General features: G+C 36.5%; 2 protein-coding genes across 3 annotated transcripts in view; one reads left to right on the forward strand and one right to left on the reverse strand.

Annotated features, from left to right (window-relative positions):
- Positions 1–5861: 5861 nt before the first annotated feature.
- Positions 5862–13203, reverse strand: part of PARPBP (PARP1 binding protein) — a 51505-nt gene continuing 44163 nt past the window's right edge. For both annotated transcript variants that reach the window (XM_069807461.1, XM_069807459.1), the window contains exons 10-11: positions 11258–11408; positions 5862–10617 (exon numbers count right to left, since the gene is read on the reverse strand). In XM_069807461.1, the coding sequence (XP_069663562.1) occupies positions 10283–10617; positions 11258–11408 (486 nt within the window). In that variant the 3' untranslated portion in view covers positions 5862–10282. The remainder of the gene's footprint in view (positions 10618–11257; positions 11409–13203) is intronic.
- On the forward strand, positions 8664–9975 carry PMCH (pro-melanin concentrating hormone). Its single transcript, XM_009923305.2, has 3 exons — positions 8664–8912; positions 9440–9641; positions 9869–9975. Exons 1-3 carry the CDS (start codon positions 8664–8666, stop codon positions 9916–9918), a joined length of 501 nt encoding a protein of 166 aa, XP_009921607.1. The 3' UTR covers positions 9919–9975.

The following is a 13203-nucleotide window of genomic DNA, read 5'->3' on the forward strand; positions in this document are numbered from 1 at the left end:
GACATCCCTGATTAAAACAGCATTAGTTCACAACTAGAATGAGATAATTTACAAGCAGGTCGGTTTTGCTTCTAATTAACTAAAGTTTTGTGTAATTCCTTCTCTTGTGGTATTGATCTTTGTAGACCTTGATGCTCATCTGTCCAGTGGACTGCTGCCACGGTTAACAATCCCAGTGCCAGTGTTTATAGACTTGTTCAAAGTTGCTAAAAGCACTGGATAACAACAATCCACCCATCTGGATTGTCAACACTAAGGAAGTAGACATCTGCCAGAGTAATTTGGCTGACTCCAACAGGCCCTCATTTATGGGAATTACAAGGCATGCTGGCATAGAGGTACGTAATATGTCCAGAAACTTATGTGATTTCACCTGGAGAGCTTCCATTGGAAATCTCCAGTGTGACTGCCATTCTGTGCAGTAACTCTTGAAAACTTTTATAAGTATCTGGCTGTACTTTTGAGCATCAGTGGTAGCACAGTCTCATCTGCAGACAAAGGTAACACAGTGTAGAAACACTATGATTAACAGCCTGCAACTCCTCTTCCTCAGAGTCTGTGAGACAGATGTTTCAATCATATACAAAATTCACATACTTGGGATGAAGAAGACCTGACAGTAATTGATATAACAGAAGCAGGTACAATTTGGCTGGATTGCCAGCATAGATAATAGTCAAGAAAAAATGTCACAAGGATACAATAGTCACTAAATCATAATGTCACTCCTAGATCTTGGCTAACAATCACAAGCACTGCAATAATGACCTACTGCTGTAACGAAGAGCTCACAAATATTGTAAGGTTCTGTACACCACAGTGCTAATACCATATGAATGGCAGGAGTAGAATCATAGAATGGTTTGGGTTGGAAGGGACCTTGAAGATCATCCAATTCCAACCCCCCTGCCACAGGCAGGGACACCTTCCACTTGACCAGGTTGCTAGTGGAGACGGCGTTGCTAGAGTAAACAGTAGAATAGTCAGTATCAAGGACTAGCATGGCAAACAAAAGAGAGAATACCAGGTGGGTCCTTTGTAGGTTTTGAATTTCACTTCACAATAACAGAATGAAAAGACATCTGATTCCTCGTGCTAGGACCCAGGAGGAGAAATCCAGACCCACGCCTTAGGTATGTGACTCAGCTTACCACATGAAAAGTATACTAGAGTATTTCTGTGTTCTCTTTAGGCATCACAGCTTCTTGTAAACACCTCTGGCCTTTGTGTTCATTTTGAGAATTACTTACAAAATAGCATGTCTCAAGAACGTACCACACATCCAAAGCAGTGTAAAAATACTTTGTGGACTCATAATGCAATGTTATTGCTTCACAAGAAACAAGATTCTTGAAACTTGAGGCTTATACTCTGTCATAAGAACAAAACATTAGTAGCAACAACTCAGATGAAGATGCAAATCTTTTTAAAAGGGAATGAAATGTAAAGAAGAACTAAATTAACATTGTTGATTAAAAAAATCAGGTAACAACCAACCAACCGTTTGGATTTTAATGTAGTGCTGATTTACTGTACGCCTGGTCTGTAAAAAGGAATTGTGGTAGAGTTGGATTCATTCATCTCATTGTCCCATGTGAGCAGTACGTCAACTCTCATCATGCAGACAGACTCAGAATTCAGCTCATGAAAAGAATCTGTACTGATGTGTGAGGAACACAAGTACACCTTCAGTAGGATTGATGGATAAGACCTGTGACGATATTGGTATTAACATTCCTTTACCTTACCAGACTTCTTTCATACAAAGTTGCAAACAGAAAAACTGCTGCTCCTCTCAAATGCAAGCCATGGTCAGTCTTACGATCATTGTGTATCAATCAGCAACAGTATTCACTGCCCTTTAAAGGGCTTGATCCACTAATGGATCCAGCAACATTGGTCCAGCACTTTCAAGAGGCAATATTTCTAATAAAATTCTCCTGCCTCAGTGTCAGTTACACAAAGCAAATGGCTCACCTCAGCACTATCAAAACCATATGAACAGTAATGGTGAAGAGTAGAAATCACAGGAATTCTAGCAGACTTGCACTGGATAGCCAGGTTCATGGCACTGGATAGCCAGGTTCATGGCCTTTGCCAGGTATCCTATACTCAGACGAAGTTCAAAACACTGCAGTTGCACATCCTGGTTTTCCCTGTATTTTTTCTTGGCTGAAATCCTCTCACCTGCCTGCAAAGAGAAGAGGCTCATTCTTTCTTAGCCTCTTTAATATTCTTATAAGGAAATTCCTGTTGTTGGTTGGTTTCAAAAAATTGACTGTGGCTCATCCACAATAATTTTGTGCACTAGGGACTTCTCTCAGAAATGCAGATTTTTACATCAAAACAGACTAATTCAAACTCTTTTTACAGAATACGAATATAAGTGCAAAGATGGATATATAAAACTGTATTGGCCTTGCGTGGCAAGGTTTTGGTAGCAGGGTGGCTACAGGGGTGGCTTCTGTGAGAAGCTGCTGGAAGCTTCCCCCATGTCCAACAGCCAATACCAGCCAGCTCCAAGATGGACCCACCGCTGGCCAAGGCCGAGCCCATCAGCGATAGTGGTAGCGCCTCTGGGATAAAAGATTTAACAAGGGAAAAAAGTTGCTGGGGCACAGAAACTGCAGCCAGAGAGGTGAGTGAGAACACGTAAGAGAAACAGCCCTGCAGACCCCCCGTTCAGTGCAGAAGGAGGGCAAGAGGTGCTCCAGGTGCCGGAGCAGAGATTCCCCTGTAGCCCATGGGGAAGACCATGGTGAGGCAGGCTGTCCCCCTGCAGCCCAGGGAGGTCCACAGTAGAGCAGATCTCCACCTGCAGCCCAGGGATGACCCCACGCCAGAGCAGGCTCCTGGTAGGACCTGTAGACCCGTGGAGAGGAGCCCATGCTGGAACAGGTTTTCTGGCAGGACTTGCGACCCCGTGGGGGACCCACGCTGGAGCAGTCTGTGCCTGAAGGACTGCAGCCCGTGGGAAGGGACCCACATTGGAGCAGTTTGTGAAGAACATTGTTTGAGGAATCTTCCTTCCTCTTTCCACTTTACTGATTAATTGGGAATTCCTTAATAGAGTTACATATGGACTGTTTTGCAAAAGGTCTTTTGGAATAAGAAACTTAGGAGGTGGTATTGGTTTCAGGGGTTTTTTTGCTTGTTTTTAAACAGTGAAAAGAACAGTTCAATTAATTTTAAGCATAGTGTATTTGCAAATTATTCCCACAAGACCAGATCATTTTATTCAGTAGGAAGAATCCTAAGAAAGGATGGACAAAATGACCAATGCACCTATTGTTATCTTTACCTTGAAGGAACTATGCATGCATTACTCTGTTCCTCTGCTGTACAATTCCGAAATATGTACGTTGCTATGCAGTTCCTCCAAATGAAATTCTGAAATTCCTTTCAAAATAACAGCCAGCATAAAATATTTTAAAGTTTTCCCAAATGTGAAATTTATTTGTAACACAAGCTGTCATGGTTCAACCCCAGCCAGCAACTTAGCCCCATGCAGCCACTTACTCACTTCCCCTCCACCCAGTGGGGTGGGGGAGAGAATCAGAAGGAAAAAGGTAAAACTTGTGGGTTGAGATAAGACCAGTTTAATAGAACAGGAGGGAAGAAATTAATAATGATAATAACAATAAAATGACAATACTTATAAAAGGATTGGAATACACAAAACAAGTGATGCACAATGCAATAGCTCACCACTCGCTGACTGATGCCCAGTTAGTTCCCAAGCAGTGATCTGCCCCACTGGCCAACTCTCCCCAGTTTATATACCGGGCATGATGTCCCATGGTATGGAATACCCCTTTGGCCAGTTTGGGTCAGCTGCCCTGGCTGTGTCCCCTCCCAACTTCTTGTGCCCCTCCAGCCTTCTTGCTGGCTGGGCATCAGAAGCTGAAAACTCCTTGACTTAGTCTAAACACTACTTAGCAACAACTGAAAACAGCAGTGTGTTATCAACATTCTTCTGGTAGTGAACCCAAAACATAACACTATACCAGCTACTAGAAAGAAAATTAACTCTGTCCCAGCTGAAAGCAGGACACAAATGCAACATTTCATTCTAGAAATACATAGACTATAATTCAACAGAGGACTGAAATGGCTATTCTGGATCTTGGGCAGAAATTCAGTAAAAGTCACCTAGTTTGCAGGGATTCATCCCCACTCTTCCCTTGTACATTCGCCTGCCACATAAACAGAAGATGACTAAGTTCTCCAAATATTTAGAACTGTGCTCCTGCACAAGTCCAGATCTGTCCTGTTATAAGCAGCATAGTGCCTAATTCACGATAAATCAACTTGTTGATTCTAGGTGACTACCAATTCAGCAGGGAGGAACAACGAATCAGTGCTAGGCAAGAGTCTTAATTTCCTACAGTCAGTAATGAAGTGTGCTAATTACCTCTGTTATGTCCTATGAACTGATCAGAAGTTCTTTCCATTAATAGCGCACGGAATCTCCACTTTAACATCTGCTTGTTGGGTAAGGGGTGGGAGGGGTTTGGAACTAAAACACTTACGTTAGGTATTTAAGGTAGTCTATGTAATGAGGTGCTAAGGTCACTCAAAAGAAAGAGTGTCCACCTTCAAGAGAAAGTTCCAGGCTCTGTGTCCAAAATGAGCAAATATATGGGTAACTATAAGTGGTACAACTAATACCCAAGAAGGGGTTGGGATTTCAGATACAATGAATAACCTCATTACTTCCTACTGACCAGCTGTAGCCAGCTTCTTGTCAAATGCACTCGCTAGATTCCATTTACATTCTAGTTTGAAGCAAAACAACTGGTTAGCTCAAAACCAGTACAGAAAATCTAAGATTCCTCTTCAAGGCTTAAGAAGGAACTGCAGTTCTTAAGCAAATAAATATTTTCTGAAATTTTTTTACCTCCGTTTGTATCAGTGCTAAACAAAATGCCCAAATCAGTTAATACCACCAGTCTATTCTTTTTACTCTGTCCAAGGTCACAAGAAAAAGGATCAGGGGGGAAAAAAAAAAAAAAAAATCTACTCCTGAGAAATTAAAACAGATTCACCTAAATCTCTGACACAATGCACAATGTATCCTGTTAACTCTATTGCCAAAATGGATCTCTTAATAAAATAAATGCCACAAATGTCTTTTTTCTAATTAAAAAAAAAAAATCTAATATATTCAGTTATATATCAAGGCAAGAAAATGCTTTGTTGTTACTCAAAACTAGCCAAATGTTTTAAGCACCCTGGAAACACATGTCTCATGCACATAACTCCATGCTTCTACATTCTGTAGGAATAAGAAAGTCTGCGTTTCCTCTCTGCTACTAGAGGATTGCACAAATGAACAAAAACACTATGAAGAGTTTGGGTTTGGTTTTAAATCAGTCTTCCAAAGTCTCAGTATGTGTGGCTCTTAGTTCAAAGGACAAATATCTTCCATCTGCACTCAAAAAGGACTAAAATACAGCTGTTTGTATAAAATTTACAAGATCCAAACTAAAAAACCAAAACAAAACAAAAAAACCCCACCATCTTTTAAAATCAGAAGTAGTATGCTACTGGGCAAATTAACATTGACCAGGTATTTTTGTGCTATTCTAAGATTCAGTAAAATAATTTGTTAAGGTTGGTTAAATACTTTCTCTTGCATGGAAAAGTTTTTCCAGTTTTGATAATAGTAAAAAAAAAAAAAAAATTGGCTTTATATAATATACATCTGTTTTATTTATTGTTCAGTCAATAGTAGGCATTAGGCTCAAACACTTGTACATGGCAAATACAGTAGTTACATGATCAAATAAAACTATTACAATTGTTTCATAACCCATTCCTAGAAGAATTCAAAATGAGTATGACACAAATTCTAGGCATATTATCATGTAGATTTTATTTACTCACATATACCACATCAGATTTCAGATGTTAAGAGTTCATATTTCATTGTTACACAACACAATGCAGGAGCAAGAAATGTTTCTCAAAATAATTGTTACTGCTCTGTAAGCAGCACTATATTATTTACTATAAAAATAAAAAGACAGTTTGATAAACAATAAAACATAGAAGCTGGTATATTAAAACATTTTACATTTTTACTAAAATTTAAAGTTTCAAGATGAAAAGGAAAAAATGCAGACATCAGAGTGTTAGGATTCCCAGAGGCATTATGAAGAGATGTACATGGTGCACTGCAAATGTGCAGGTGTACAAATGCTATCTACTGCTCTGAACCAGTAGAAAAGTCACTGAAGTTATTGATTTCTTAGCATTCTAATTAGGAAGTTCTACTAATTATCACTAGAACTACCTCAGATCTTCAACAATCCTTAAAAATTAACAGCCAGTTCAAGAAGCACTAGAGGATACTGGGAGGAGTACCATAAGTTTGCCCTGATCTTATACTCTTCCATAGACATCAGCTTGTAAACACAGTAGAAAACTAAATAGACACTGTAGATGGACTTTCCAATTGATCTAGGTCAGTTCTTATTTTAACTGTGCTGTGTATTAAATGAAAGAGAAGCATTTGAAAGCAAGCCATATGTGATGTACGCTGCATACCTGCAGGTACCATAGCTTCAGATAAGCGGAAGCTCTTGCCACACACACAATTACTGGGTGGATAGCTTGTTCCTCAACTCTTAATTCATATACCAACATATAAAGAGAAAGGTTTGCTGCCAACGGCAGATCCAAAGCACTCCTGTTCTGCCTAGACTGAGCTAAATGAAAAGTACCATTACAGAGCATACATGGCTTTTGCTTCAATAATTGAACAAAACTGTACAAATACTGAATGTGAGGGAAGAATACAAATTAGCAAAGGGAGGTTGGATGAGAAGTATAAAACCATATACAATTGACTTCCAAATTTGTCTCCTCTGTAGCCAGGCAATTAAAGTCAAAGAAAAGAAACCACTTTGATTGCCCAGAGGCAAGTACAGGCTCTACAAGCAAGGAAATTAAAAGAATGAGAAGCAATAATTCTATTTGTCAGAGATGCTCTGCCCAGAAAGGATTAAATGCACTTTTCTCATTTGGGGAAAAGTGGGTATACCCAAAATGTCTCTTAGTCAAAATCTTCTTAGTCCAGCAGGACATATTTTCCCATGAAACTTCTTACCAAGAAGTTACTTTGGCAAGGCAGTCTGCTTTTCCAGGAAGTTTAGCAGAGAACAGTGATTAAAAATACCACAGTTCCAACAACACTAGTCAGTTCTTCTACATAACATCCTCAGTCTGTGGATTAGTGTTGTATCATTGCCTGTTTTCAGCAGGAATCACTCTTATTCTTTCCGTACTTCCCTAACACTATGCAACACCTCTTAGCAGCACTCATATTTCCTCCTTGGACCTCTTGTAAGAGTTACAAAGACAAAATGTATACTTGCTATCTGTGAGTTCCATTGATGTGCTGTAGACTTGTCTAGACTATTAAATACCAATCTTACTTTCTCCTTTGCACAACATCAGTGGTAGGTACTAGTGAAGACCATCAGTACCAAAAAAAAAAAAAAAAAGGGGGGGGGGGGAGAACCACTGTAAGAAATCACTTTTGCTAATAAAAATTTATATTGTGTTCCTAGTGTACGACAGTACAGAGAAAAAGCAGGAAAAGCAAAACAGGAAGTGAGGGAGGAAAACAAGGGGGAACCAGTACTCTTTCTGCTTGGTCCGTTTTCTAGTGATTTGCCTTGACTAGCAGGATGTTTGGTTCCCTGCCCTAACCTAAAGGTTAAAACAAACATGAATTCAAGAGTTGGGTACCAACTAAGAGGCACACAGCCACTGAACAGGTGGTTTGTATCACTGACATTAAAAGATAATTTTAGCTAAATTTGAGCTGGCCCCATTTGCTTTCCAGATAAGGTAAAAAAAAGAAATGTTATGCAGAAACTCCTACATTTCCTTCCACAGGGTAATAGGTAGACTTCAAAGACTTTTTAAATGAAAAACTGAAGTTTACTTTCCTTTCTACATTCTTAGCAAGCATATCTAACTATATTATATTTGTAGCTGGGAAAGGTCCATTTTCAGAAAGAAAATGCATACAGATATAATTACTTGGGTATTAATAAAGATTTCTAGACATGAGCTCTGGATAATGTAACCTGACTTAATAGACATTGAAACACAAATTAATGACTTCAGCTCTAACACAGCAGCAGTCTAAGCTATTGTTAAATTTCAGGCTTTTCAACTCTTTAGTGAATCAGTTTGGATCAAAAACTATGATAGATCACACCTTTACAACAGTCCTGCTTACTTATGTAGATTAGTTCCTTTTCTTAAATTGCCTTAACTGGAGGATAAGGCTTTATAAACAACACAAATGGACATCACTTTTTTTCTGTGAACTTTGTTATACTGATCCATCAAAAGGAACTAATCTGTGCTGTTCTAAAAACATACAAAGAAACAAATTATCCATGCTAAAGAAATGTTTAAGTAGTTCTGAACAACAGATGGGATTAGAAGGATTATAGAAAAGGTTACTCCTTAATATGAGTCATTTTAAAAGAGTGAACTCATCATCCACTGAAGTAGTTTCCATTCAATCTGTAAAATATATAAAGTGGGCACAGATGGAGAACATATTAATTTACAACTGGAAAAGCTTTCTTAAAATTTGAAAACTGCTTAACTTCTATGCAAGCATTAAGTAACTAAGAATGTGTATCTCAGCATACATGTTAATTCTCTCTCTCTCTCTTTTTTCTCAAGGTTTTCTACTCTCAGTTTCAAAATCTCTGCAAAAGGTAGAAGATGAAGATATGCTGCTAACCACATTAAATCTAGGAAAAACTCTTCGAAATGGAGCTAGAACTGCAAACAGAGGAGCTATACCTTTGCTGAAGCATTATGAGACTGAAGACAGCGGTGTTTTGGACAAAGATGATGACAGAAAAATAAAGTTTTTGGTGAGTTTTCAGTTTTATGTTTTGGCTTAATTGTAAAATGGAAATTCTCTTTATAGCCAATAAGAAAACAAGTACAATAATTTAAAGCAATAACTTGGTGAATATACAAAACTATCATTTTAACATACTATAGTAAAGAATAAATCTTCATCTGTAAGTATCTAATTCCAAGATTTTAAATGTGTAACTTGGACAGTTGAATAAAAGAAATCTGATTTTTACAGAACTATATGTAGCCAAAACTTGTGGGGGAAAAAACCCTATATTTATGCTTGATTAAGCATGTCCCTATATGCAGCAACAGGTTATTAACTTCACCAAATATAAGACTTATTATTTTATCATGTTCTTTACCATAAAACCATTTCAGCCCAAGACGTAATGCAGGTCATTCCTTTTAAAATATCATCTTGAAAGATAAAATACTTGCACTGCTAAGTATAAAGTGTAAAAAGTCAACTATAAAAAGTGAACACAACTGACTTTAAATAAAGATAAACTGCTAGTCTTGTTTTCCCTTGAAACAGGACACAGGTTCCAGACATGATTTCTTAAATCATGTTATGCCAACCAACTTAGGTAGAAAGCAGCTACCTTATCTTGCACTGAAAGGAGCCATGGCTTTTCCAGCTGACACTGAAATTCAAAATATTGACTCAATACAGGAAAGAGAGACTGCAGAAGAAGAAAATTCAGCTAAATTCCCTATAGGAAGAAGAGATTTTGACAGTAAGTATATTTTCATTTTTACACAAAAATTATTTCATTCTGGTAAAGTATAATGCAATGTCTATATAGCTATTTGATAAAGGTTCATTTAGAAACTCGATGTCTATTGTAATTCAGTGCACAGGGGAAGAAGCATTTGTTAAATTTGTTGAATTAATATTTCCAGAGGCCATAAAGAAGTCTAGTTCTCTGATGATTTAAACTTTCAAGATTCTTTTTTGCTGTAGTGCTCAGGTGTATGCTGGGAAGAGTCTATCGACCTTGTTGGCAAGTCTGAAAACTACTGATCCATACCACCTTCTTTGAAGATTAAAGATTTTACTATGAATTTAATGTAATTTGAAGTTACTGTGTTTTAGTGTGGCTATACACATGCATACAAAAATACTTTCCCATCGCTTTGTAGAGGGAAACATAACTCATTAGCAAAAAAGAACATCGCTGTAATTACTAACAATGTATTGTTATAAAAAAAATAAAAGACTTCTGCATAATCCAGACTTGTATTTGTCTAATATTACACACAAGCTACTTCAACTTATTTGAGTATGAAAGGAAGCGATTAATGAATTTCACACTTTTCTCACAAAATTTTACAACTTCTGAACCAGTCAATGTACCATGTATGTCAAAACAAAACCTTATAATCGAAAAAAGTTAGTTAATTTTGCCTGACCAGCAATCAACTTATTCTTGCTTGTAGTTTTGCTGTGTTTTCTTTTTCCACCAATTTTGCTGTCCAATTCCTTCTGAGAGTTGTTTGAAGTCTTAGGTCTTTTAGCATTTTTTTGCAAAGATGGTTCACTTTCCTTATCACAGATTACGTTGTCATTATTCAAATCCATCTGTTCATTCTTGGAGTTCTTGTTTCTTGGCTGACAACTCAGCTTTCCCATTTCTGTAAAACTTCTAGTCTGGTGAACATTTTCAGAAATAGTTCCAAGCACCGGTACATCAAGACATGAATCCATACCTTCTGTCATGTAAGAATATCAAAAACATATGTGAAGAAATAAAAAGTTACCTGGGATTATTCACCCTTTTTCTATCAGAGGACTGTCATGTGATTTTTTTAAATCAAAACTAGTGCTTTATCAGTAAAACAAAACTATGCTGGTCATTGCAGTTACATTTGCTATGTGTTCATAAGCGTACTGCCAGTTTAAAATGACATTGCTCAAAAACACATAATAGGAAAGTGGATTTATAGCTTTAAGATATTGGAAAAGATGCTTGAAGGGTCTAGATATTATATATATGATATGGTTTATGGTGGAGTAAAACAAATTTTCCCTTTTTTTAATGTCAAACCCACAAATTTCACTTGGCTTGCTTTTGTAAAATAAGAAGAAACATTACGTAATGTATGTAAAATGTCTCAATTTTTTTACCTCAAGATAGCATCAATACATATTTTTCAGGTTTATATTTTCAAAGCATTAGCATTACAATTTTAATGCAAAGACATTTAACTGATCATAGGATACACAGAGCAACGAGACGCGTCTGTCTTTTTCTTGAAAACATATTTATAGTTGAGTTTTACTAAAACCTTGATTGGTAACATTTGAAATATTAGCTATCACATATATTTATTCAGTCCTACTACAGCTTACCTGTGAGATATCCAGCTTTTAAATGTTGCTTTTGTGCAGGATGTATGCAGGTTGGGATTTGGCTACTGCTGAGGAAGTGTTGACCTTTTATTTCACTCAACTCATTTTTATATGTACAGGCAAACTGAGAATTGATTGAAGATTGCTTCATCTGCAAAGAGCAATCTGGTATTAGCTTTAATTATTTATTTAATTATTTACAAAAGTAAAAGACAACACCTGCAAGACAAGTAAAATAATAAGTTTCCCCATTCTTCTGTCTTGAAAGCTTTTAGATCACGCAAAATACCAGAAAAATGAGTATGCTCACATAAAAGATATTTATGAAGTATTCATTTACAAAGTGTAAAGAATACTAATAAATTTCAAGAATACTAATAAATTATTCTATTAAAGTCCTAAAATAATTTTAAAATCTTTTTTCATCTCTTTCAGAAAGTTACACATTAACCTTTAAAGCTTCAACCTAAGATATTCTGTCAAAGTTAGCCCCCTCTTTTTATCAAAAGACTGCAGACTCTATCATTTTGAGTAGCTGTCATAGCTACTAGTCAATTATCATACTTCTACAGGTCATCATCTTTGAAATGTCAGTTCATAAATGCCAAGTATAGGATTAGAGTCTCACCACTTAACCAATTTATACATAGAGGAAAGCATAATAGCAACACTGAAAAGGAATGATAGATAATATAAATGAAACTTCAATATACTTATACCTAAAACTGGAATATAAAGTATTATTTCAGATCTTTCTTTGGCAAATTTCAGATTTCCCTTTTACTCACAAAATAAAGCCATTTCCTCATTGAATGCCAATGTCTAATTCCACATTTGTCATAACATACCCATATAGCATAAGCTGCCAGAAATCTACAGTATTGAAGACCACTATCTGGTTCTGCATGCTCATCTCCACCTCCTAGTCTTCAAAGCTGGGAACCTAGTCTCATAGCACAGGTAAATCAAAATATTTGGCTCAACTACAAAAAATTAAATAAAATTTTTCAATATATTCAATATATCCATATTTAATGGAATCAATGGTTACACATCAAACTTCCTCAGTTTACACTTAAGTTACAGCTTCACATCAGCTTAGAATTTCAGGGTCAAGCTTTGTAGATTCTGGCCAATTTATCACAAACACTACAGACTCTGCAAGACAAATCTGCCCTCACTCCCATTTGAAAGTCTACTGGATTATACTAAGATATGTTGAAAAGTATAGCACAGAGCAGATAATTACAATATATTAGGATTTTTAGCTAATAATTCTATTATAACAGCACAGGTGAATTCAAATAAATCTGAGCTGAACAGCTGCTACAGTACAAATATCAGGAAAAAGAAAAAGCAAGAAATTGTCACAAAAGAAATGTAGTCATAAATATAGATAACAGGAATGATCTGTCAAATAACAGGTTTAAAGCCACTTTTCTGATTAAAAAGTTTGCATTATGCAAGTCTACTTCTCTTCTTAACACACACATTTAAATCTTACATTTCAGGTTTGACCCCTGTAGATATGTTTTTCTTTCAACTCAAAAATCTCAGATTTAGACAGAAAGAAAGAAAATGTTCTCAGAAACCTTCTTTCACAGGGGCCTTCATCCACAAAACTGAATCACCATTTATACCACTTTCATCAGATACTGTTTTCATGCATATAAGCTAACAGACTCTAGCTTTTTATCATTGAGATGCAACCTAAGTATCTCTTCATGATACTGCAGTTGTCCAGGTGAACACACCTATTCTTTTTGGGGAAAAGAAAAAAATAATAAAAAAAAGAAATCACACTTATTTACAGAACTTATTTAGTTCTTCTTTCTGACTTAATATGTCTGTACATATATAGTTTTACTTCAAACTCAGTATTCCCTTCAAGAATTAAAAAGACCCAATTTTCCCACTTGTCCATCACTCCCAAAGTGCAATTTCTC

The sequence above is a fragment of the Haliaeetus albicilla genome, chromosome 19 (assembly GCF_947461875.1).
Source record: "Haliaeetus albicilla chromosome 19, bHalAlb1.1, whole genome shotgun sequence".
NCBI lineage: Eukaryota > Metazoa > Chordata > Aves > Accipitriformes > Accipitridae > Haliaeetus > Haliaeetus albicilla.

Bases quoted from the DNA above. Each gene is read 5' to 3' on its own strand.
- PMCH (XM_009923305.2), top strand. From the start codon at position 8,664: ATGTGTATCTCAGCATACATGTTAATTCTCTCTCTCTCTCTTTTTTCT. The intron at 8,913-9,439 runs GTGAGTTTTCAG...CCCTTGAAACAG, and splicing joins ACAGAAAAATAAAGTTTTTG to GACACAGGTTCCAGACATGA. The intron at 9,642-9,868 runs GTAAGTATATTT...TTTTTGCTGTAG, and splicing joins AGGAAGAAGAGATTTTGACA to TGCTCAGGTGTATGCTGGGA.